We start from the raw sequence: 26,317 nt of genomic DNA on the forward strand, positions 1-26,317 counted from the left end.
AAGGGTGGGCCCTTTCACCACATAGAAGGACTTCATGTGATACTGCGTTCCATCAACCTTAATGGGTTCACAGATATATATTTCTAGGTGAAGTTACCTAACAAACGACAAGTTTGGGTGTCTTTGGTGCAAGAGAAGAGTTGTATTTGATGTAGTAAGTGCACATCTTGGTTTTCAATATAAACAGGGAAGAGGAATGAAGTGCCTCACCTTGATATATATGCCTTGATATATATGTAACTCACTCAAGTAGGAGGTGGCAGTACATGTAACTCATCCTTTATTATACACATATCTATTTTTCTAAAAAGAAGAAAGAGAGAGAAGAGGCAAGGATGGTATGCAATGAAGAGGAGGGGTGGACTCTAGGGTACCTTTTCTGAAGTAGCTTAGGGTATTAGTTAATGCCTGCACTAATTGTAGTGGGCTTTAATTAGGAGAGCAATAGGATACCAAGATTGATCATAAAAGTAAACATAAACCAAAACAATCTTTTAATATTTGAGTGATCAATCTATCTCTAAGCTAAAGAAAGCACTTTTACATTTTTATCATGCGATTCTATAATCAAATTTGCACTCACTTGCTTCCTAGGCTTTAGTTGTTCAACGATTCCTTGCTTCTGCGGAGGATTCCAATCAACCCTTGTAGCATGTATTTGAGTACCCACTCTCACTATTATAACACTTTTTATAATAATGAGATTATATATTATGTGGAATATATAAATAAATAAATACATTCATACCATAGCTCTATAAATATAAATACACTTTTTATAATAATGAGATTATATATTATGTGGAATATATAAATATAAATAAATAAATACATTCATATGATAGCTCTATAAATATAAATACACACACACACCATAGCTCTATAAATATAAATACATACATACACACCATAGCTCCACAGCTACTTCTTGTTGGAAGCGAGGAAGAAGAGAAGAATGGTAGGAACCAACGTGAAAGCTGAGACCTTGGCGTTGATGGACAAGCGCAGCGAAATAGAGACCGAGATGAACTCCATCATCTCCCGTCTCTGCGCACCAGGTGGGCCCGGGCTCACAGGCAACCTCCTTGATGCAGAGGTAAAATCCCTTTAAAGATCTGAATGTTTTCCAAACTCAATGGCTAAAACACACACACACACACACACACACACACACAGCGCATGCATATGCTTGCGAAGCTTAAGATAAAAACAGAGGTGTTGGTGTGGACAATCCAAGGAGCAGAATGAAGCGGTTATCACTAACAGGGCTCTCTAGTACCGACGAATACCTGATGGTGGTTGGCCAAAAGCTGAATTCATACCTGGAGAACATGTAGCTCTCAATGGGGTCCAGTGGTCCTCTGACACAGGTCCTAAAGGCGAGCCGGGATTCCTCTCTGCGGCTTTCTTGGTATGTGAATGAGAAAAACCAGGCAAATGCCAAAAACTGAATCAACATCACCTCACTGTGCTCTTTGTGCTTAACCAGGCAAATGCCAAAAACTGAATCAACATCACCTCACTGTGCTCTTTGTGCTTAACTAGGCTTGAAATGAAGCAAAAGTTGTTCCCCTCCTCCAAGATGCAAGTTTGGAAGCCCTGAAGAGCTTGCTGATTGTTGAGACTGGGACACCTTCTGGCTGCCAGAGATTGCTTAAAGTGGGCCACACACTGCGGAGAGTAACGAATGTTCAAATAAGCGGTTGGAGGCTATAGAGGATTTCCCCCTCCTTTGCAGGTCATCCTGGTTGACCCATTGTAGGATCAAGACATGAAGAAATTCCCCCACTCTTACCTGACATCTGGTCCACTTCATGCACACATTTTCATAGGCATGCACCTAATCACATGTGTGCGCAGCCTCTGTCCCTTCATCAATTAGGATCTCAATGGCAACACGATGCCTTTATAAGGTCCATCTGTCTAAACTGCTGGTAAATAATAGAGAGGAGATAGCAACGGAAGAGCAATAGCGTTATGTACAAGCCTGCCAATAGTGGCCAGGGTCGAAATCTGGGAGAAGCGTAATGAAATCGGCCTACAAATGTTTCTGGGAACAACCTAAGCCACAAGGGTCATCTCCCTCATACAATCGTTGGTTGGGTGATTGCTGCAGAACTGGGCTGATTTGTTTCTCCACTGCTGTAGGCTATTGCTGGAGAGGTTGAAGGTGAGAGCCAGAATGAGGGGGCAGGCCCCTCTTTAATATAGGCACCTCTACAGCAGGTCAACTCATCAGCCTGCTGCCTGTCCGCAGAAAAGTTCAGCCGACAGCCGACCAACAGTGGGCATGGTGCCTGGACCCTGCCCAGCCTTGCTTGCTGCCTGTATAGTCCTGCTGGCTGTCCACAGGTGGCACGTATGCTGCCAGGACTGTCTGTCTGGATTTTTTCCTTCCTGCTCCTGCCCTGGTTGTCCGGCCCTCACTGAAGCTGCCCGCCTGCTGCTTGCAATGGGACCAATCGGGAGACGGGTGATTGCCCAGTAGTATGGCACATGCATCCCTGGATGGAAGCGATGCATATGACACCCAGCCTTATGTCTTCAGGAGGCTTTGAGTTTGCTTTTGCATTACATCTTACTCTACCTGAGCCTTCCATGCTAGGCATCTTTCCATCCTGTGTAGCTGTATGTGTTAGAGGGTTTGTCCATAAGAACTCAATAGTTGACCGAACAAAACGGTGCAAGGTTGATATGCATAGGATAATTCTGGGTGTCTTCATCTATGCCTCATATGCAGACATTGCAATCAACATCAACAAGTTCCTAAGGTGACACAATGTTATCCTCGCCGCATAGTTTCTCCTCGAGTCTACTCACATGAAATATCGGATGAACTTGTATTCATGGAGGCAATTCAACTTTATAAGGAACCTCATCTATCTTCTTCTAGGATTTTGTAAGGTCCATAGTACCTAGGGGATAATTTCAAATACTCTCCTATTGTCACATGCACCTTGCATTGGAGTGCTATGTGATACATTGGCTCTACATCAGTGCATCATTTATCAGTAGGATTTTACCTTTTTAGGAATATTTGTCATATGCCGTGGCCCTAGTCCGGGACATGTCAGGCATGAGCTACATAGGTCAGTCTCCATAGCCATAGAGAGTCTGCATGTGTCAGTCCTCTTACACCCACTTGGAGAATTCATTAGTTAGGGCTTGTAGAATGTCGATCCCTAGCATAGGTCTTGCAGTAGTTGCATTTAAGTGCATTGATAGGTCTATGGGCTAGCCAAAGGCCAGTCCATAAGGGCAATACCTTGGCCATAGAGGGAATAGGCAGCTAGTCGGCAGCCTACAAGTGCCCCGTACCATCACAATCGGCCAGCACTGGATGCCCACATGCAGCAGTCGTCCATCATCTAGTACAACTCGGTCAGCATATCTTGAGTCAGCCAGCATTTAAACATGGACAGCAGCAATCGGTTGATCCTCTATAGTCGGCCAAACCTGTAGGACTCATATGTGATTAAGCGCAGCATTTAATGTTGCAAAATAACATTTAAATGTCCACAGAACAGGCTGAAAGTCCTTGTAGTGAACCGATCAACAGCATGGATTCATAAATAAGCAGCGCTGAATATTCAGCATAAATCATCCATTTCATGAATTAGTTCATGGCAGTTGTTAGCAGGTCAAGTGTGCCTACAGCCACCGGCTCCCTTGTGCATTCAGCACCATTCCCAAGGCTTCCACAAAAAGCATCTTCAGCATTCAGCCAGCATATGTGCATCCCTCAGTTTTGGGATTGCATAGTGGTCATTGAAGAGCAATTCAAAGGAGCTCGGAAAGCATCTGGATCAACCTGTGTTTGGTCTACTTTGTCCTTGTGTTTGGTAGTCCTCAGTCATCAAAGTTCTCCAAAGAAATATAAGCAAATACTAAGAGCTTGTAGGCCGCCGGGGGGGGGGGGGGTTAGGTTACAGTGGGTAAATTGGGACGCAATACTGTGTCGACTACTATCTGCTTTCTCTCTCTTCTCTTCTCTCTTAAATTGGAATTGCACACTCACGGGTATAAAGAAGGCTTTGTTGCGCGTTACGACGATCATCCGCATTGCATGCTATATCTATCGTCAAAGTCAGAATTCTTGCGTACTCTCAAGTACCCAAGCAACTTTTGCCTATTAACATAAAACTGTGCTCTATTTTGAGCATTCTTGATAGCCTCTTTGGCATGAGCTAGCATCTCTTGCATATCCATCAAGAAATCTCTAATTGCTTCTAGTTTTAGACCCTTAAGGCCTAAGGTCACATGGGATCTAGGTTCATACCCATACATAAGCATAAACGGATTGTATTCAATAGTCATATGCATAGCACTCTTGTAGGCAAACTCGACCATAGGGATATACCTCTCCCAACGAGATTGTCTCTTGGAAACATGTGCACGAAGCATATCCTCCAAAACCTGGTTCACCCTTTCTGTTTGCCCACCATTAGACTCGGTAAGTCGATCAACAACTACCGAGATAGCATCATGTCCTTTGTTGGACTAATGTTATCCCACTAGAAAGTCCATGGGCATCCTTTCCCATTTACCATTATAAAGTCTATGGAAATCCTTTCCCATTTACCACCCCGGATTTCCAAAGGATATAACATTTCTCCAGCCTTAAGACATTCAACCTTATTCAGTTGACATTGAGCATACCTCACCACATAGTTCTAGACATATACCTTCATCTTAGGCCTATAAAACAAGCATTTTACCAGATCATAGGTTTGTTGTACCCAGAGATGACTGTCAGAATGCATAGCGGAAATGAAGACAACTGCTCTAGAGAGCAATTCACAGATGAAAGAGAGAGAGAAGCTTGTGTAACTCTGCTATATACACCAATAAAATCCTGGAATAATACATAGAAGAGTGTGGGGGCAAGGGGCCATTTTATATGGCCCCTGGCTGTCGGCCAGCCCAAAGTCAGCCGACAGTTGCCCTGCCGGCCCACGACCAGCAACTTGACAGTCGGCCAGTGAAAAACCAGTCGGCCAGCACTCAGGGATGGGTCGGGTAGCACTAGATCAATTGGACAGCACATACACAGTCGGCCAGGCATTTGGGGGCAGCCGACAGCCCACACACAGCTCCAAAAAAATAGGGAAAAAATACGGAGAGTGAGGAAAAATGGGAAGACACCAAATACGGGCGGGCATAGAGGCCTTGACATAGTGTACAGCCAGGAGATGACTGCTAACACTCCCTCTCCGCTCCTAGATGTGGAACCAACCCCAGTGAGGTGGAGTGCCACCGGAGCATAGCCTGAGGTAGAGACTTTGTGAAGAGGTCCGCCGCATTGTTCTCTGTCGAACAATAGAGAAGCAAGATGTCACCAGCCAAGATCTTCTCACGAACAAAGTGATATTGTATCTCTATGTGCTTCGTCCGGGCATGGAAGATCGGGTTCCGAGCAAAAGTGATACAGCTTTGGTTATCGCACTGGATGACCGTGGGCTCCTTCTGTGGAAATCCAATCTCGCCAAGCAACCTCCGCAGCCACACAACCTCGCAAGCAGCACCACAAGCAGCTCGGTACTCTTTCTCTGTAGACACAAGGCAATAGTTGGCTGCCTCTTGCTGCTCCATGAAATAGCTCTTGAGCCGAGGGTAAAACTGTAGCTTGATGTAGATCTCCTCCCCAGTCTGAGTCACTCCAACCTTGGAGTTGAACTCGTTCCTTCATTTCACCTCCAGTGGTGTAGAAAAGTCCAAGATCCTTCGTACCCTGCAGATACAGATACTGCAAGATCCGCAATCCTGCATCCCAATGAGACTTCAACGGCGTCTGCATAAACGAGCTCAACAGCCCCACAGGAAAGCTCAAGTCCAATCTGGTGTTCAGCAACTAGATCGATGAACCAACCAACTTGCGGTACAGAGAGGCATCAACTGGCTCACAAGGATCATTCACTGTAAGCTTCGTGTTTGGGTCCATCGGTGACGTGATAGGCTTGCAGTTCTCCATCCCAAAGGCCTCAAGTAGCTCATGGACATATCGTTTTTGCTGAGAGACAAAGAATCCTCTCCGGGTTTGCCAGATCTCCAATCCCAAGAAGAAGTGGAGTAAGCCTAAATCGGTCATCTCAAACTCCTTTGACAAGGCAGCCTTCGTCACTGCAATGTGCTCCATAGGACCGCCGGTGACAATGAGGTCATCCACATAAAGGATGATCAACGTGACCATGCCGCGTTCCCGAAAGAGATATAGGTTAGGATTTGCAACCGATCTTTAAAATCCAGTCCGTGGAAAGAAAGAACCAATTTTCTGATTCCAAGCCCTGGGAGCCTGCTTAAGACCATACAAGGCCTTCCGCAATCTGTAAACCATCCCCTTTGATCCTAGAGCCTCAAAGCCTGGAGGCTGCTCAACATACACCTCCTCCTGCAGGTCATCATTAAGGAGCGCAGATTTAACATCCATATGAAATACGGGCCACTGCTGAGAAGAAGGAAGGGCAAGAGCGGTTTGAATCGTAGTCATTCTCGCTGTTGGTGCAAAGGTATCCTCATAGTCAATGCCAAGCCGCTGAGCATAACCCTTAAGCCACAAGTCTGGCTTTGTGTTTGTCTACCGACCCATCTGATGTATACTTGGTCTTAAAGACCCACTTGACACCAATGACAGACCGTTTCGACAGCCTCGGACTCCTAAGTGTTATTCTTCTCTATGGCATCCAGTTCGAGTTGCATGGCTTTCCTCCAAGTATCCTGTGCAAGGGCTTCCTTGACGGAAGTGGGCTCTTTGTCCCGCATGATACGAGACATCAAAGCATAGTTTACATGTAAAAGCTTCGTTGAATGACTTTTGTCACGAACTTTATGCGATCTTTGAGGTTCGTTCTCTGTGGTCCATTCGGAGGGAAGCTCCGTAACACCTGACTCCCGAAGGGTGTCTACCAACCACCTGGGTACTTGAACAGAATGCGGAGCCTCTTGCTGCTGCGGGGGCTCATCTCCAGCTGCGGGCTCAACCTCCTCAACTGATTGAGGCTGTCTAGCTGGAACAATCGATTGGGAATAATCATCAGAATCATTTGGGTCTCCAAGAAGTGGCGGCTCGGCTCATCAACAATGGAAACTTGAACATGCTCATCAAAAACCACATCCCTGCTAACGATGACCTTGTTCATACAACCTGTATCCCTTGGAAAGAGAGTTATATCCCACAAAGACAAGCTTTTGGGACGTTGAGTCGAGCTTCCCCCTTTGCTTCTTTGGAATGTGAACATATGCATCACTCCCAAACACATGGAAATGGGAGACATCTGGTTTCCTACCAAAATACGCCTCAAAGGGAGTCATGTTCGGTACTGAAGTCGTCGGAGAACGGTTGAGGATATGGATAGTAGTAGCCACAGCCTCTCCCCAAAGTGGACAAGGAAGATCACGATGCTCCAACATCGTCCTCGCCATCTCCACCACAGTCCCGTTCTTACGCTCAACTATTGCATTCTTTGACGGCGAACCTGTATTGGCCAGCTCCCGCCTGATGCCATGTTTTGCACAAAACCGCACAAATGCATTGGAAGAAAACGCTCCTCCTTTGTCAGCCCTAAGAGTCTTTATTTGCAAGCTAGACTCTTTCTCCACCATCACATACCACTCCTTGAGCCGAGCAAAAGCTTGGTCCTTCTGTGAAATAAAATAAACCGAAGAGAATCTGCTACAATCATCTCTACAAGCAGCATGAAATACAAAGAACCTCCCAAGGATGGCGTTTGCATAGGTCCACACAAGTTAGTGTGTACCAACTCCAAAGGTTTCGAAGCCCGCCTAGAAGCATGCTTTAGAAAAGATTCCATGTGCTGCTTACCACGAATGTAAGAACTACACCGTTCCTGCCTGCTACCAACATTTGGCAAGCCAACCACCATCTGGTCCCGGAAAGCTCGCCGCAGTGCATCCACATTCAAGTGGCCAAACCGAAAGTGCCACAAATCACCAATCTAAGAACCTGTCAAAGAGGAGAGTGCTGAGAGTTTGTATATACCATTCTCCACTCCGCCTTCCTAAACAACTTGGCTAGTCTCGCGGTCCCGTAGAGCAACAGAATGCTCCTCAAACTCCACCTGGAAGCCAGTCTTGCACACCTCATGCACTGACAACAGATGAAAACCAAGTGCGGGGATGTAAAGAACACGAGAGGAATGCTTCCCTCCTCTGCTATCGGGAATGATCTCCATTCGGCCCTCACTGTGAATTGGTATGGTGGAACTGTCGCCAATGAAGATGCGACCTGACTGTCGTTTCAGATCCTGAAAGAAGTCATGGGAAGGAGTCATGTGCCTGGAAGCACCACTATCAAGAATCCATTCTCGAGTATCCTTGGCGGTGAAGCCAATTGCCTCCTCGCTCGAAGAAGATGAAGCATCGGTGTCCAACATCTCCAAGTGCACAAAGGCTAGAGTCTTTGTAGCTGAAGCTGAAGAATCAACACTCTTCCTAGTCCGCTTGGGACACTTCCTCCAATAGTGGCCTTTCTCGCCAGAATCATTACAGTTCCTCTCAGCCTTCTCGGTCTGAATCAGGCTTCTTCTCAGAAGACTTCTCCGATGAAGACTTCCCTTTGCCCTTGTTGTTGTTGTTATGGCCTTTCGACTGTTGGCCAGTCAAGGCCTCAGAACCTCTGTCCTGTGGAGGGTTTGTGAATCGCTCTTCCTGGTCCAAGACCACGGGCACAAGCTCCTCCCATGTGATGGTGCTGAGCTTGCCATTGGTGATCAAGGAGGAGTAAAATGCTGAGTACTGAGAGGGCAAGTGGGTCAACAACGTTATGGCCATATCCTCTGATGATATCTCTTTCCCAGCCTGGAGAACCTCCTGCTGAAGAGCCTGCAACTTGTTGATGTGCTCCCGCATCGTCGATGACTTTGCAGGATTCATCACGCGCATCTGAACTTCCAAGGAGATCCTCTTCATGGGTGATACCCTGTTGTAGAGAGAAGCCAAGTGCTGCCAAATCCCTCTGGCCAGTGTCATATGCTTTATGTGATTGATCACCTGTGGTGTGCAATCGAGGAAGATGAAAGAATGGACTCGAGCATTAACACGATCCCATAACTGTGCCTGTGCCTCCCGTTTGTTCCGAATAGAGGGTAACTTCGTTTGATATTATCTTTTGATTTCCTCTCCTTAGTAGCTAGGTTTGTTAGTTTATTTATTTTTGATCTTTCAAATGCTTTGTTTTTGTCTTTGTTCTTCTTCACTATTATTTCTTTCTCACATCACTCAATTTGTAAGTGCAGATTTTTCTGACCTTATGAAGGTATATATAACAATGAAATCAGCCAAGTCATAGGACTCCAAAACAGATTCCATCATTACCTTCCATATGCCGTAGTTGTTCCCGTCCAACTGTCAGTCCACCGGGAACGTGGGGAGTGTCGGGATCTTCACGTGCTTCTCAGCCATCTCAAGCAAATTTGCCATCTCAAGGGTTCACAAGGTCTGGTGAAGGGAGGGTGGGTGGGAAAAAAGAAGAAGAAGAGGCTGCAAATAGAATGCAAGGTGGCTGTCCAATGGTGATGGCCGCCTTCTACCCAATCTCCAAGTCCCGTACAGCTCAAACAATCTCCAATCAGCGCCTCAATCAGCAAACCCTCGACGTCCCACTGTCTCCGAGCTTCAAGCCACCTGGGGCTCTGATACCATGTCAGAATGCACAGTGGAAATGAAGACAACTGCTGTAGAGAGCAATACACAGATGAAAGAGAGGAGAAGCTTGTGTAACTCTGCTATATACGCCAATAAAATCCCGGAATAATACATAGAAGAGTGTGGGGGCAAGGGCCCATTTTATATGTCTCCTGGCTGCTGGTCGGCCAGCCCAAAGTCAGCCGACAGCTGCCCTGGCTGCCCACGACCAGCAACCTGACAGTCGGCCAGCACTTAGGAATGGGTCGGGCAGCACCAGATCGATTGGGCAGCACATACACAGTCGGCCAGGCATCTGGGGGCAGCCCACAGCCCACACACAGCTCTAGAAACATAGGGAAAAAATACGGAGAGAGAGGAAAAATGGGAAGACACCAAATATGGGCGGGCACACCCACAACAGAGGCCCTGACATAGTGTACAGACAGGAGATGACTGCTAACAATGACCTGCTGTAGGAGTATCATGCATTGGTATTAGAGCAAGGCTTAGACAACGGTTTTCATGCAAAAAAATTTCTCGTGGCAAGGAATTTTGAGCTATTGTGTGATGAGTTGTGTTTACAATGATCCATGAACATCTGGACACCAATCATAAAGACCAACACACTTCGCAAAATGAGGAGGCCGAGAGCTCATCCTTTAGAGACGACGCCTTTAGAGATGAGGAGGGCAGGGTGCTCAAAACAGGACGTATGCCCAACCCACAGATCCCGGATCTCATCGTTGCTGTAAATCGGTTTCAATGATATTCATGCCATTTTGAGGTTTGGTTTAGGTCAAATAACTTGTTTTCAGGTTTTTTGCTTCTCTTTGGTCTCCTCTTTCTTTCTTTTCTCCTAGGGTTTCGTTCTCTTTCCATTTCTTTCTTTTCTCTTTCCCCTCCTCCTTCCGTCCCTCTTTCTTGCACCATCCTTCCTGATGTGGAGTTTCTTTGCTGACATGTTGTAAAGCCTTAGGTCCTCAAGTACCTTAAATGAGAGAAATGCACAGTGGAGAACAGAGATACAAGCACAAGCTTTAATACAACACACCTTATAGGAGGTGGCCCCGAAAGCCCAGGCTCACCACCAAAGGATGACCAAGTTCCAAGTGTACAGGAGAGTCACTTGGCACATGCGGAAACTCTAGGAGTCTTCTTTGAGCCCTAGACACCATCCTGGAGCAACCTGATGCAAAACGCAAGCAAGAGAGATGTAGCGAAGAGAGAGAGAGAGATAGCTGAGTTTCAGTATATTCATATAGTACAAAAAGGGTACATTCTTGGCTAGCCTTTGGCTGCCCCTCAAAAGGTGGTAAATCACCTAGTCTAAACCCTATTTTATGACTCGGTCCAAGGGAGGACCGAATGACAAAGAGAACTCAGCACAATGCTATTTATAAGCCTTTGAAGACCACTTGGGCTGGCCAACCTGTAAACGGAAGGGCAACTGTACACGGAAAACCTTATCAATCATGAAAACTGAAAATAAATATAAGCATGCCATAGACAAAAGGAGATGACAAATCTGCATGGTACGCCACACTAGGGGCCAGAAGATGGGCTGAACCCTCCCCCCTCACCCTCCTTTATGGTTAGATTACCAAAAAGGAGTCTGCTTCCAAATACAACTTCACGGGTGCCTAGGGATTCTCCACTAGCTAGCACCTGTCTCTTCCACTACAATATGAAAGCAAAACAAAAACATATGCAGAATTTTGTTGACAATTCTCGACACAAGAAGGCACTTCCGGTGTCAAGCACATATAGGACAACTATGGACTGCCCATAGCACTCCCGCATCAGCCCGGAACAACCCTGTATCTTCACCTTCCTCCTGTATTGCTCACAGGACAAGTCGACCAGCCATGAGGGGCTGTTTACAACAGTCGACCATCCCTCAGTAGCCACAGAAGGATGTGACCAGCAGCAGCACACAAGCCTGCAAGTCCTCGGTTAGAAGGAAAACTGTCCAGATGCACACGACCAGCTCTTCCGCTCTGTTTTTATGATCTGTCCAGCCTCTGTTCAAGCTGTAAATCAGCTGGCCAGCAATGGAGAACATGCAAAAGGGTTCGGCCAGCACCTCCCATGCACCTCTTAGGTTTTTGTTGCGGTAGAAGGAGTCGACCCACTCCCATGCACCAGAAAAAGCAGGCAATTCACATAAAACTGGAGTCTTACTCAAGATTAGAGCTCGTGTGCCAATATTAGCTCCCACGTGTGCTTTTTAGGTCTCGAAGGGGGCACCTACTTGAAGATGGCCCAAATATTGTCCATAGCCCATCCTTTGGCCGCCATGTGGATTAAATAAGTCCAGCTCAGTGTGTACAACTTATAAGTTGTCCGGCCACTTATAAGTGTGTGTGAACATGCACCCATAATTATTAGTATATGAAACCATAAAGCTGTAAATTGAGTTTTTGGGAACACTTACCACGTGCAAAACACATGTAGACCACCTATCAATCCCAAACAGGTGTGCACATACACGTCCACAGGGTGCCCAGGCGTCCCCGGCCCCATGGACACACAAGCAGAAAATCCAGGCATTGTCCTGGCAAACAAGTCATCCAAAGATAAAATCAAAGTCATGCACACACATGAGTGCAGCTAGACTGGAAGAAACACCCATTTGCTCAGTTGTATTCGCTAAAATGTCCAGGGCTCATGATCCTTCCGGAACCTTCCCAAAACATAAATACAAAAGATCTCCAGGATAGCTAGTCCAAGGGAATTACATCATGTCAGACTCCATGAGCCATACATGTACACCATGTCAGGCCCCACAAGTACTATCATGTCAGGCTACACTAGTCGTACATGTATTGTCATGTCAGGCTCCATATGCCACACAGACACACCATGTCAGGCTACGCCAGCCATACGTGTATGTCATGTCAGGCTCCACATACCACACATGAACAGTAGAAAAAAACAGAAGCTGTGAGGAATTTTGTGACATTCCCCCCGGCTTCAAAGCAGTTGACCGCAACTGAAAAGCTTAGGCCTTTAGAAGCTCGGATAATCCGCAAAATAATCTTCATCCATCCATTTTGCATCCATAGTCCAGTAGTTTTTAAACTTCACAAGATACTTGCGCACTTTATGAAAAACTATCTGCTCAGGTTGCAATACCTCCTCAAGTTCATCCACTTTTGGTGGATCTTCCAAAACTGGTTCCATAGGAGGTGGTTCCACATAAGGCTGCAACAAACTGACATGAAAGGCATTGTGTATTTTCTAGTGATCGGGCAATACCAATCTATAAGCCACTTCATTTATCTTTTGCAATGGAATGGCCCGTAATACCTGTTTGAAAGCTTAGGAAACCGGCCTTCTTTACCTGGCCGCTTCCGAAGACGTGCTTTCTCAAACTTAAATAATACCCAATCACCTTCCTTGAAAACAACCTCTCGCGTGTGTTTGTCAGTTGCCTTTTTCTACTTAGCTTGAGATCTTTCTATGGCTGTTTGAACCTGTGCAAACGCAGCATCCAAATCCCGAACATACTCATCTGTTGCAAAGATTTCATCTTTTGTTTGTAAGATAGGTGGAAGCACCACCTTGCCATAGACTATCTGAAACGGAGCCTTATTTGTTGAAGAATGCACCGTATTATTGTATGCAAACTCAACCAATGGCAAATACTTTTCCCAATTTGACTTCTGCTCCGATACATAACACTTGAGCAAGTCAAGTACAGCTGAATTTGCAATTTCACTCTGACCATCCGTTAGAGAATGATAGGCGGATGAAAAACTCAGCTTTGTGCCCATGTTATCAAACAAAGCCCGCCAAAATAAACTCGTAGTCCGAGGATCTCTATTCCCCACAGTAGACTTGGGCATGCCATGATGTTTGAAAATCTGAGCCAAAAACAACTTGGCCATGTGTTCTGGCTTGATTGTTTTCCTCACAGGTGTCATGATTGTGACTAACTCTCTTAATCTCTCCCTAATTACTCCTTAATACCTCATTAATTGTAAAGATACCTGTGAAGGGTCACACCTGTCACCATTTGGCCACCCAAATGGTTCACTCTTGCTTTCACACTATGTACATATTGGATTGGTGTCCATGGCTTATGGAATATGCCTATGCAGGTGATTGACACGTGTCATGCTATATAGTTGGATATGATATTCCGCTGGGACTTGATGTTATCATGCCCGGAATATCTGGAGGACTTGGCTTTCCGCTGGGACTTGTGCCTTTGTGTACATGCCCGGAAACGCCTGGAGGACTTGGCTTTCCGCTGGGACTTGTGCCTTTGTGTACATGCCCGGAAACACCTGGAGGATTGGCTTTCCACTGGGTTTGGTATTGCATATACTTGCCTGGAAACGCCTGGTCTTATATGGTTTCATGAACGGAAATTGCTCATGCCAATGCTGCATTGCATAGCATCTTTATGTGCTTGCCTGCAAATGAAATTGCATGCTGTTTTCATGCCTGCATGACCTATGTGTAGTTCCGGGTAAGGGGACGCCCGCCCGTGAACCGTGTGTGTGAAACTGTCTGCTGACATGGTTGTGTGGCATGTGAACAGGTGGTAAGTATTACCCAATCTAGGCTCAAATAGCCCTTAGGACTTGGCCAATATTTATAAGTGAGTGCGTTCCCATTTCATTAAAGTTTGGGCGCCCAAAAGTCACTTATAAATTATGACCTCTTCCAAGTTCACACTCACTGAAGTCCCGAGGCGGACAAGACTCAATGTCCAGGACCTGATCCTCCCCTTTTACTCATAAATGGGCATCTCCCTATGTCCCTTCACCTGATTGGACCCCAATTCACTTACTTATTAAGAGAAATTCGTGTTTTCTCTTCATGAGGATTTTTGGAGGCTGAAAACTCTGTTTTTCCACCATTTCTCTCCATTTCCAAGCTCTCCATAGCCATACCCAACTTGCTAGGGTGTTTTCCAAGCTTCCAAGAGTGTTTCCAAGTGCTAATCACTCTCCTACTCACTCCCAATGACTGAAATTCAGCAAAACAGCTCTCATTTTTGCTGTAATTTTTGGTCTTTTTGCTGAAAACCCTAATTTCAGCCTTCCTTTCTCAAGTTGAACCATAGGGGAAGCTTTCCCAAGGTTCCCTTCATCCTCTTGAAGACTTTTGTCGCGAAGGATTGCGGCAAATCGAAGATATCAACACTTCTAAAGCTTCCAACGCGAAGGCTTCCGCTTGCAACAACTTCTATGAAGACTGGTAAGCTAATTGGACAATGTGTTGTCATTACTTACTCAGTAGAAGGGCAGGACTCCTTGTTTAGCCGCCCTGTGTAGTATTTCTCTTGTCCTATGTGCTCTTGAAGATGTTGCTACCTTGCTTGGTAGAACATAGAGCCAATGGTAGAGAATATGGGCACTGAAGTCGGGCCGGGCATCAAGGCAGCTCCTTGGTGATCTACATCGACATACCATTGTTTTCTAAATGCTGAATTTCATATGCATTGGCATGGAGGATTTGGCAATGGATGCCCGTGAAGCTATGTATTGAATTTCTCCAATAGTAATACAATTTACTCAAGGGAGGGGTCGGCCGTTCCGGCTCATTGTGTGCCTCTTGTCAATTCAGCAATTTTCTTCTTGTATTTGAGCAAGTGTCCTTCAAATCTTAGTGTATTTAAGTGTATTGATTAGCATTGTGTTCAACCAAGTTACATTGGTATCAGAGCATACGGTTCTCTTTCACTTCTATCGTGAGAGACGATCACCGTGAACACTAGCTATCTCTACACTTAGAACATTATGGACAGCCATACAATGAATGTTGGAGATGCTAATACAAGAGGCAGGGACAATGAAATGCATGCCACCAATGCTTTACAGGATGAGCAAACTCATGTGGTGCACAATAGGGAACATGAATATGTGGGACAGCCGTCTCGTGGCAAAGAGAAGATGCAAGAAGAAGAGTCGATAGTCTTGAGGGCTGAACTTACTCGTATGCAGGCTCTTCTCCAAGCACAACAAGAAGAATTGAATCTCTATCGCCGCGAGGATCCATTGGTACATGACAGTTTGAAGACCAAGAAAGCTGAATCTTATATGGATCATGCAATGGCAATGATTGCTCAAGAGTTGCACATGCAACCAAGGGATGCAGCACGTGCATACTTGGCTCGTACCGAGGATGCCTATGCAGAAAAGGCAACCATCCCACATGTCTTGGAATCCCCACAAGTGCCCGAACAAGAAGTTATGTCTAAGAGGATGAATCTCCATGCTATGGGAGAGGAACAATCAGTGACTTCACGCCATGCAGGAATATCTCATGTAGCCCGTGAAGGATACAATGTTTATGGCAGTGGTCAAAATGTATGTCAAATGCCATTGCCGGCTGAAAATGTACATGCACAACACATGCAACATGGGCTGCAATTTTCTGTTGGTGCAAGTATTCCGCGTATCTCTCATGCCACTCATGCCTTCGAGTGTGCTCGTGAGGGAGAAGCTATGGCTGAAAATGTATCAATGCATGTTGAGGGGCCAGCCATGCCTCATGCTTACAGGGCACATGTATCTATGCCTTATGCATCACCTTTTGGTCCAAAAATGATGCCAGTCACACAGGAGCTGTTCCAATGGACAAACATGGGGGAAAACATGTTGAGATGCACACACATGCATCAAAGTCTCATGACTTCAAAGCCGGAGACAAATCTGTGAAGTTTGACACATATCATGGAGAATATGATGCATCAAAGGCACTTGCTTTTATTGCCCAGTTTGATATTGCTTTCAGTGATGAGGATTTCACTCAGAAATCCATGATCCGGCATGTAAGCATGTTCATGAAAGGCACTGCTGCCCATTGGTGGCTCACGGAGAAGCTCTCACCGAATCCTGTTAGATCATGGAAAGAGTTCAAGGAGAGGTTCTATGCTCAATTCTTGCCTCCCAATGCATTGAATGAGATAACAATGAAGTGGGATTGGGTAAAGCAAAATGAGGGGGAATCGGTAAATGCATATGTACAAAAGTTTTGGAAAGTGCTTTTGGAGGTGTCTCCATTTATGCATGTCACCGAGGCGGAAAGGAAGAGAAGGTTTCAATCGGGATTGGAACCCGTGTACAAAGCGGGATTACAAATGTATCCTGGTCATACCTTACACCAATTAATCGCAGCCGCCACCGCCACCGAGCAATTGGAACTCAAATTGAGTCGATCCAATAAGGCTAAACCCTCATTTCAAGGCAAAGAGAGGGCTGTCCAAAACCTGCAAAATGATGGACAGCCACCTAAAAGGGACCAAAACCAAGCCAAATCAAGTCCAAAAGCTGAAAATAAGTTTGCTAACAAGCGCCCTTATAAGCCGGCAAACTTTGGTCTTAGTGCTGAGAAGAAGGAGCAATATATGCGTGAAGGCAAATGCTTTACTTGTGGCAGCACTGAGCACATGGCAAGAGCATGCCCAAATAAGAAGAACAAAGCTGAAAATGCTAATGTACCGAAGCCTAATGTGCATATGGTTCCGGATGTGCAGGGCAACACTTCACATGATAGCAAAGATAGGGTTGTATGTAAAGCTTGGGGACAGCTCAAAGATCAACCCGCTTTGTTCATGTTTGATGATTGTGTATCGGAGAATTTCATATCCACTCAGATGGCAGCTGCTTTGGGTATTGAAGTGGAGGACATGGGTCCTCAAATTGAAGCAGGGGCTGCCTTTGTTGGTAGAGAAGTGCAGGTCATGCCTATTTTTGGCAAGTTGCGCATACACATTCAAGGCTATGTGGATCATGAGGATTTTCTTGTGGCGCCTTTGAATGGCTGTGATGTATTGCTTGGAAAGCCTTGGCATACACGTATTGATCCGTGCAAGGCTTACAAGACTAACAGGATCACCTTCATGCATAAAGGCCGTGTTCAAATGGACTAATGTAGAGAGAGATGCATTCCTCAAATTGAAAGATGCAATTACTCATGGTCCAGTGTTGATCGTTCCGGATTTGCAAAAGCCTTTTTGTGTGGAATGTGATGCATCTGGAAATTGCATAGGGGCTGTCCTTAATCAAGAGGGACATGCCGTGGCTTATGAGAGTCGTAGATTGCATGATGCAGAGCTATCTCTTGGCATTTATGAGAAAGAGCTCTTGGCTGTAATTCATGCACTTACTATATGGAAACATTACCTTCTTGGGGCTGATTTCACTGTGAAGACAGATCACCAGAGTTTGAGGTATTTTCTTACTCAAACTAAGTTGTCAGAGAAGCATATGAGGATGGCCAATTTCCTCTCTATGTTTCATTTTCAGATCTTGCACACCCCAGGAAAGAAGAATGTAGTGGCCGATGCATTGTCACGAAAGCCGTATGTAGCAGCTATCTCGGTTGCCTCTCATGGAGACTTGTCTACCATGCGTGATTTGTATCATACGGATGCTGATTTTGCCACTATTTGGGCTGATTTGATGGCTGGTCATGCACATGCCTCATATGTGATCAAAGAGGGTTATCTCATGAAAGATAATTGCCTATGTGTGGTGTCTGACATGAGGCAAAAGGTTTTGGATGAGTGCCATGCTCCTCCATATGCTGGTCATAGAGGCATAATGCCTACTACGCACATGATTGAGCGGTATTTCTTTTGGCCAGGTATGCGGAAGGACATAGAGGCACATGTACGTGCATGTATCACCTGTCAAAAGGTCAAATTTGATAGGCAAAAGGCACCAGGTTTGCTTCAGCCATTGCCTATTCCCACGCAGCCATGGGAAAGTATTACAATGGATTTCATTATGGACTTGCCACGTACCCAACAGGGTAATGATGCAATTTGGACAATTGTGGACAGGTTTAGCAAGCAAGCTCATTTCTTGCCGGTCAAAAAGACCATCAAAGCTGAGCATATGGTTAAAATATATCTTGCACAAATGTTCAAACATCATGGAATGCCGAAGTCCATTGTGGGGGATAGAGATCCCAGGACTACAAGTCTCTTTTGGCGGGCCTTATTTGATAATATGGGCACCAAATTGGACTTCTCATCAGCTTATCACCCTCAAACGGATGGGCAAAGTGAGGCTGTAAATTCAGCCGTGTTGGATCTCTTGAAATGTTATGTGGCGGATCAGAAGTCTTCTTGGGAGAAGTACTCACCGCTTGTGGAATTTGCATACAACAACACGGTGCATGCATCTACGGGAAGGGCCCCGTTTGAGATTGTTTATGGTAAGGTGGTTTTGCCACCCATCCTTCGCACAAAGGATGAGATATTTGCAGCTGATGAGTATGTAAGAGACTTGGATATTGCTTTTGCTCAGGTGCGGACAGCCATTGCAAGGTCACAAGACAAGCATAAAAAGGCTGCCGACAAGCATAGAAGGCAATTGGATGTTAAAGAGAATGATTGGGTATTGCTGAAATTTGAGAAAGCAAGACTTGCAAAGAGGCCTGGCAAAGAGGGTGCATATCCTAAGCTTGCAACCAGGTACTATGGACCTTTTCGAGTGATCGAGAAGATCAATGAAGTGGCTTTCAGATTGGCATTACCTAGTCATTGGCACATACACAATGCTTTTCATGTGAGTCTCCTTCGCAAGTATGTAGGGCCGGAGCCCAGTGAAATGGTCATTGAGGATCCACCAGAAGTGGATGAGCTTGAGGAGATCTTGCAGCCAGAGCAGATTGTGTATCACAAGGAACGCAAGCTTGCTGCAGGCAAAGTTGTGAGGCGTTACCTTGTGAAGTTTAAGAACTATCTTCCCATTGATGCTAAATGGGTAGATGAAGAGTTCTTCAAAGATTGCCCGCATGTGCTTCAGACATATTTGGATGCATTTCAGTTGCGGACAACTGTTTAGAAGCGGGGGGGAATGTCACCATTTGGCCACCCAAATGGTTCACTCTTGCTTTCACACTATGTACATATTGGATTGGTGTCCATGGCTTATGGAATATGCCTATGCAGGTGATTGACACGTGTCATGCTGTATAGTTGGATATGATATTCCGCTGGGACTTGATGTTATCATGCCCGGAATATCTGGAGGACTTGGCTTTCCGCTGGGACTTGTGCCTTTGTGTACATGCCCGGAAACGCCTGGAGGACTTGGCTTTCCGCTGGGACTTGTGCCTTTGTGTACATGCCCGGAAACACCTGGAGGATTGGCTTTCCACTGGGTCTGGTATTGCATATACTTGCCTGGAAACGCCTGGTCTTATATGGTTTCATGAACGGAAATTGCTCATGCCAATGCTGCATTGCATAGCATCTTTATGTGCTTGCCTGCAAATGAAATTGCATGCTGTTTTCATGCCTGCATGACCTATGTGTAGTTCCGGGTAAGGGGACGCCCGCCCGTGAACCGTGTGTGTGAAACTGTCTGCTGACATGGTTGTGTGGCATGTGAACAGGTGGTAAGTATTACCCAATCTAGGCTCAAATAGCCCTTAGGACTTGGCCAATATTTATAAGTGAGTGCGTTTCCATTTCATTAAAGTTTGGGCGCCCAAAAGTCACTTATAAATTATGACCTCTTCCAAGTTCACACTCACTGAAGTCCCGAGGCGGACAAGACTCAATGTCCAGGACCTGATCCTCCCCTTTTACTCATAAATGGGCATCTCCCTATGTCCCTTCACCTGATTGGATCCCAATTCACTTACTTATTAAGAGAAATTCGTGTTTTCTCTTCATGAGGATTTTTGGAGGCTGAAAACTCTGTTTTTCCACCATTTCTCTCCATTTCCAAGCTCTCCATAGCCATACCCAACTTGCTAGGGTGTTTTCCAAGCTTCCAAGAGTGTTTCCAAGTGCTAATCACTCTCCTACTCACTCCCAATGACTGAAATTCAGCAAAACAGCTCTCATTTTTGCTGTAATTTCTGGTCTTTTTGCTGAAAACCCTAATTTCAGCCTTCCTTTCTCAAGTTGAACCATAGGGGAAGCTTTCCCAAGGTTCCCTTCATCCTCTTGAAGACTTTTGTCGCGAAGGATTGCGGCAAATCGAAGATATCAACACTTCTAAAGCTTCCAACGCGAAGGCTTCCGCTTGCAACAACTTCTATGAAGACTGGTAAGCTAATTGGACAATGTGTTGTCATTACTTACTCAGTAGAAGGGCAGGACTCCTTGTTTAGCCACCCTGTGTAGTATTTCTCTTGTCCTATGTGCTCTTGAAGATGTTGCTACCTTGCTTGGTAGAACATAGAGCCAATGGTAGAGAATATGGGCACTGAAGTCGGGCCGGGCATCAAGGCAGCTCCTTGGTGATCTACATCGACATACCATTGTTTTCTAAATGCTGAATTTCATATGCATTGGCATGGAGGATTTGGCAATGGATGCCCGTGAAGCTATGTATTGAATTTCTCCAATAGTAATACAATTTACTCAAGGGAGGGGTCGGCCGTTCCGGCTCATTGTGTGCCTCTTGTCAATTCAGCAATTTTCTTCTTGTATTTGAGCAAGTGTCCTTCAAATCTTAGTGTATTTAAGTGTATTGATTAGCATTGTGTTCAACCAAGTTACAACACCCTTGCACATTGGTCACTATCAAAATACATGCCTATTCATTAAAGACACACCCCTAAGTCCTAAGGATAGAAACTCAGTTCGCTGGTTTTATAAAGCATGTTCTTTTGGACTAACCTTATACTAACTTGCACCTACTCTTGGGCACTGATGACATGAGTAGGGATGTCATAGCTTATTGTCCACGCTATGCATGATAGAGTTGATGAACCTACACTTCATGTTTGGACAGACATTGGAGTTAATGGTTGCACTTTTGAGTCAAAGTCTTTTTTAAAGTTTTTATAATGTTTGATTCTAGCTCTTAGTGCTTTAGGTCTGGAGTTTACAGTTCTCTGTTTTGCTATTTTGTTTTTTGTTTTTTGTTTTTTGGGTTTTTTTTTTTGGTTTGTTTGTTTGTTTGTTTTTTTTTGGGTTAATGTCTTAATTAAAAGTCTTCGTTTGATATTATCTTTTGATTTCCTCTCCTTAGTAGCTAGGTTGGTTAGTTTATTTATTTTTGATCTTTCAAATGCTTTGTTTTTGTCTTTGTCCTTCTTCACTATTATTTCTTCCTCAAATCTCTCAATTCGTAAGTTCAGATTTTTTTGACCTTATGAAGGTATATATATAACCATTGATTCAAGAGCCACACCCCTTCATAGGGATGTGCCTCTTCAGTTGTACCTTTTTGGCCTCTATTTAAGAAAGACCCTCGTCTCAATGCAATCACTCAATCTTTTCCTGCAGCATTTGTCTTATATTCATTAATTAAGTCTTAATCATGTTAATAAAGCTATAAAAGCTTTACAGTGGTATCAAAGCTAACTTTTTCCGCCCTGTGGCATGCCCAAACCCAAACCCTAACCCTAAAATCAGTCCTAACCCTAACCCTAAAATCAAGCAGCCCAAACCCTAAAATTGGGTGTAGCAAGTATTGAATGGAAGAGCAAGAGAGAATGCCCCATCAAATTCAGCTCCAAACTCCCAATTTTTGCTGATTAATGTCGGGCCAGCCATATGCAGAAAACTCTTGAACAGAGGCAAGATAGCATGCAACCCCTCAATACGGATGCTTACCTCTTCAGCCCGGCACCCTTTCATGGACAAGCACCCCTCCATTGAATAGTCGCATCCCTTCGTGGAGTTTTCCCAGTTGGCTGCTCGTTGAGAAGCACACGTTGATTTGCTGTTTTTTTTATTAAAAAAAAACAAACACACATATTATAACCACACTAAAGGTTCTAAGTGCCACGTCTAAGGTTCTACGTGCCACGTATACAAGCAAAAAAAAAAAAAAAAACACCTTTACGGGCTCCCTCACGAACCGACGCAACTGCTCGGCAGTTTTCAGCCCTGCATGGTTTTCGGTGTGCGCCCGCCTGTGCAGCCGCCTCCTTCCTTGCCGTCTTCAGCCCGCCTCAGCCTCCTGGGGACCGCTGTCCGGACTCCAATTGTGCCATATGGGCTGTAAGGTCCGTCGCATGCCTTGCAAAAGCTCCGCCATTTCCTCTGGAGAAGCCATGGTACCAATCGAAGTCAAAGAAGACGCCGAAGATTCCTCCGCCAGCACTCTGCTGACTGCACCCAGTAGAAGCGAAAATCCAAGGCATTGATCATCCTCAACAAGCTCTGTTGCCACTGGGTCCAAATGCCTGGCTTGCCGGGTCAAAGTGGGCGCAGGTGCACGAAGCGATGAAGACGGGAGTGCGCCTGGTGCGCGATGAAGTAAGGGTTTTGGGTGTGGCTCTTGGTTGATGAATCAACCACTAGTTCGGGAGAGACAGCTGTGTTCGGGGGCATGGCGGACCAACAAAGCACCACCCAAAAATGCAGCTGCAGAGAAGAGAAGTTCCGAACTGAATTCTGCCTGCCCAAACCTATGGGTGCCTTGGAAAAAAATTCGGCTGGTTCTCTAAGCTCTGATACCAACTATAAGTCTTATGCCCTCAAGTACCTGTAAATGAGAGAAATGCACAGCGGAAAACAGAGATACAAGCACAAGGTTTATTACAACACACCTTATAGGAGGTGGCCCCGAAAGCCTAGGTTCACCACCAAAGGATGACCAAGTTACAAGTGTACAGGAGAATTGCCCCTGCTACAGCACACATGCGTAAAGGTAAACGCGGACACACTCGCTTGCTCTCTGAAAACGCAGAAGAGAGATTGATTCGTAATGATTAGAACCCTCCCCCGAGGGTCTCTATTTATAGGTCCCTGGGCAGGTTGTCGGGTCCTGGTCAGCCTGCTGGTTGGAATGGTGGTTTTACCACCTGTAAGTGTATCACACATGTTGTATTTCCGTTTCCCTGTTTAATAATCTCGTGCCTGATGTACGACACATTTCAATTATATTTTAAGTTTCTTGTTTCTCCATGATAGAGTCTGAATAAAATAAAAGTAGTGTTAAAAAAAAATCAAATCTTTTTTTTGGGGGGGTTTTTCTCACACTTTATTCCCTTTGCAATCAGGGTTTTCCACGAGCAGACATTGACATTCCTGTCATCCGGGCAGATCGACAGCGTTTATCTGGTATGCCATTGCCAACTTCTTGAGTAGATATCATTTATTAAGTTTTGTTGGAGTTGGGATACTGACGTACTGTAGAGTTGATGAAGTCCCATGGTTTTGGAACATGTCTTGATGAGGAGTGTATTCCTGAAGAAAGAAGAAGAACACACACTCTTGATCATCTCTCTTGATTGTTACATGTTTCGATTCTTACGTTACTGATGATCTCAGAGTTGCTATGTGTAACTCTGAGTGCACTTCCTCAAAGGTTGGGAATAGGTAATCAGCCTCTTTGACATGGAGTTTTTCCTTCCATTAGGCCTTACATCACAATGTGCTCGGTCTCTAGAATTTTTTATTCACGGTTAGCTTCACTTAACAACACTGCTTCCACAGCTGCGCATATAACGGGACTCCTAATTGAAAATGTTGATCTCAAGATTCTATAGCTTTCTGGTGGCGAATTACATTTTTAAAAGGCTCACAAAGCTACATTTATTAGATGTGTTCTTGCACTTCTCATCCCTTTTCCATTTATGTTGACATTGAAGTCACGCTTAATTTTTCTATGATACCGATTTGCAACATACCTGGAAACACAAGCACATGGTAAGTTATCGAAGGCGCATCCATCATGCATAGTGTCATGTCACATGTGACATGAAAAGGCAAAAAATAACTACATATGCTAGTCTTTACTTAATCTTCGTCTCACTTGAGAGGTCTTATAGTGGAAGTGTTTTTATGGCTTGGTGCTGTAGTTGACTTATTTTGCATTTGGAGGAGTTGACTCTGGTGCTCTTTGACCTTGTGCAGTGCTACGTTCTGACCACAAGGATGTAACGGAGAAAATAGAAAAGAATATAGAGGTTTTGCATTCTGGCAATGTTGGGATAATGCTTCCACAAAAGAGAACAGGTATGATGCAATGTGTGTTGGCTTAAGAGACGAATTCATGGTTGATAGCGTGTTGCCAAGATTGGGATAATTTCTCATGCAATGCCTTATATGTTGTTGTTTAAATTGCATGCTATTTAAAATTTGTGCAGCAGCAGGGGAGGAAGTCGCACATCCACGAACAAATTATGCTCCTAGAGCTGAGTCCTCCGACATCGCCAACTCCATACCCTCTTCAACTCATGTAGGTCCGACTGCAGTAAGAGAGGACTCCCCTCGTGGGCTTCCTTTTGCTGTTTTTGATGAGGTCCAAGAAGGTTCTCCTGCGGCCCTTGATGGGATTATGTATGGGGATCAGCTTGTTAAGTTTGGGGGTGTTGAGGGTGGAGAGAATCTGCTCCTGAGGCTTGCAAGAGAGGGGCATATGAATGAAGGCAATGCAATACCAGTTATTGTCATAAGGCGTGGGATCCAAGTGCAATTGTCTGTGACTCCAAGACAGTGGTCAGGCCCTGGTCTTCTAGGGTGAGTTTGCTTTTTGTGGTTAAGCTTTTGTAATTCAGGAAATGATGTGATGCCATCATGAGTGCATAAGGCCTAGATTAGGGTTCCACGTGGGTGGGGGGCCGTCCAACAGCAATGGGCAGTCTATATGGGTCCCCCTTGTGTGAGAGGCCTTCCTGAAATCTAAATAAGTGGGCCAATAATACCCACACCAGGATCAAACTAAAGCAAGTTCCAAAATTTTGAAATTTGCTTACTGTTTATGATGTGTCTGAAGGTGTTTTTTGGCTGCTGTTGACATGCAGGTGCCATATTCAGCAACTTTGATGTCTTTGTGTTGAGTGAGTGGTGCCAGTGATATATTACATGTGAGGAGTCAGCATGGTGCCGTCTCTACAACCGATTTTCAAGGGTAAAGCCTTGGTTTTCTCAGATTTTCCAGTTTGTTTGTTCCACTTTTAAATCAAACCAGCTTTTCTAGTTTGTTTGTTCCACTTGTAAATCAAACCGGCTTCTTTTACTCCAAGGCAAGACATATTTATAATGCACTATCTCTATTTAAGAAGGGACTATGACCAAGATGCTTATTGATACAAAGCTATCATTAAAGAAGCCATGGCCTGTCCACTTTCACTACAAAACTTTTGGAACTGTTAACCACACATCCCCCCACGCCCCACGCCCCACGCCCCACCCCCCCCCCCCCCCCTCCAACCCAATCACCACCCTTACCCTTGAGCTGTTAATATTTTTTTCCTTAGGGCAGTTCATTTTTAATGAGGTAAAAACTGTGCTTCTATATACTGTGCTATATTTTTTTATCAAGTTCGTGTATAATGCTACATGTCAAGACCTTGTATAAGTATACTGACAGTATCGAGGCATCAAAACCTTATTTAATTATACTCACAATATAGAGGCATCTTTGGGGATTCACTGTTGAAGTATTTACACGTTCATTTGGCATAGGAATAGATGTAAGTTTTCATTGAGGGTGGAAAGATGGGATTGGTGTCAAGCCCATCTTTATTAGTTACAAGGAAACAATGTTGCTTTTGCATGGCAAAGGATGCAAACATGTCAAGGAGCTCGTTTGATATGCTTTGTGCTCGGAGCATTGATGTATAGTGCTTCATTATGAAACAAAATGAATCTACTACATAGAGGTTCTAATGACAACCATGTATATCACTCCATAAGAATTAGAATTTGTTTTGTGCTTTTTAAAGTAGGGTTAAAGAGCATGAAAAAGGACAGCAGTATTAAAGATGGCTTCTCAAAGGTGGCAAGAACAAT

The 26,317-nt window shown here is 44.8% G+C and overlaps 1 protein-coding gene across 4 annotated transcripts; it reads left to right on the forward strand.

The window, feature by feature from the left end:
- The first annotated feature begins 882 nt into the window (after positions 1–882).
- Positions 883–25,818, forward strand: LOC147605606 (26S proteasome regulatory subunit). Of its 4 annotated transcripts, none has more exons than XM_086793434.1 (6): positions 883–1,096; positions 23,581–23,641; positions 23,852–23,899; positions 24,437–24,538; positions 24,673–25,042; positions 25,327–25,818. In XM_086793434.1, the coding sequence occupies exons 1-6, from the start codon at positions 956–958 to the stop codon at positions 25,346–25,348; spliced, it is 744 nt and encodes a 247-aa protein (XP_086649560.1). In that variant the 5' UTR covers positions 883–955; the 3' UTR covers positions 25,349–25,818. The 4 variants fall into 4 exon arrangements, with proteins under 4 accessions (XP_086649560.1, XP_086649559.1, XP_086649562.1 ...); XM_086793433.1 differs by having other exon boundaries at positions 885–1,096; positions 24,670–25,042; XM_086793436.1 differs by lacking the exon at positions 23,852–23,899 and having other exon boundaries at positions 886–1,096.
- Positions 25,819–26,317: the final 499 nt, after the last annotated feature.

Source organism: Cibotium barometz, chromosome 59 (genome assembly GCF_041138505.1).
Source record: "Cibotium barometz isolate CiBa-2024 chromosome 59, ASM4113850v1, whole genome shotgun sequence".
NCBI classification, from domain to species: Eukaryota; Viridiplantae; Streptophyta; class Polypodiopsida; order Cyatheales; family Cibotiaceae; genus Cibotium; species Cibotium barometz.

What these genes read in the sequence shown, in the direction of transcription:
- LOC147605606 (XM_086793433.1), top strand. Translation starts at nt 956, where the DNA reads ATGGTAGGAACCAACGTGAAAGCTGAGACCTTGGCGTTGATGGACAAG. An exon ending in GCTTCCACAAAAGAGAACAG is followed by an intron (nt 24,539 to 24,669) that starts GTATGATGCAAT and finishes AAATTTGTGCAG; the next exon opens with CAGCAGGGGAGGAAGTCGCA. An exon ending in TCAGGCCCTGGTCTTCTAGG is followed by an intron (nt 25,043 to 25,326) that starts GTGAGTTTGCTT and finishes GTTGACATGCAG; the next exon opens with GTGCCATATTCAGCAACTTT.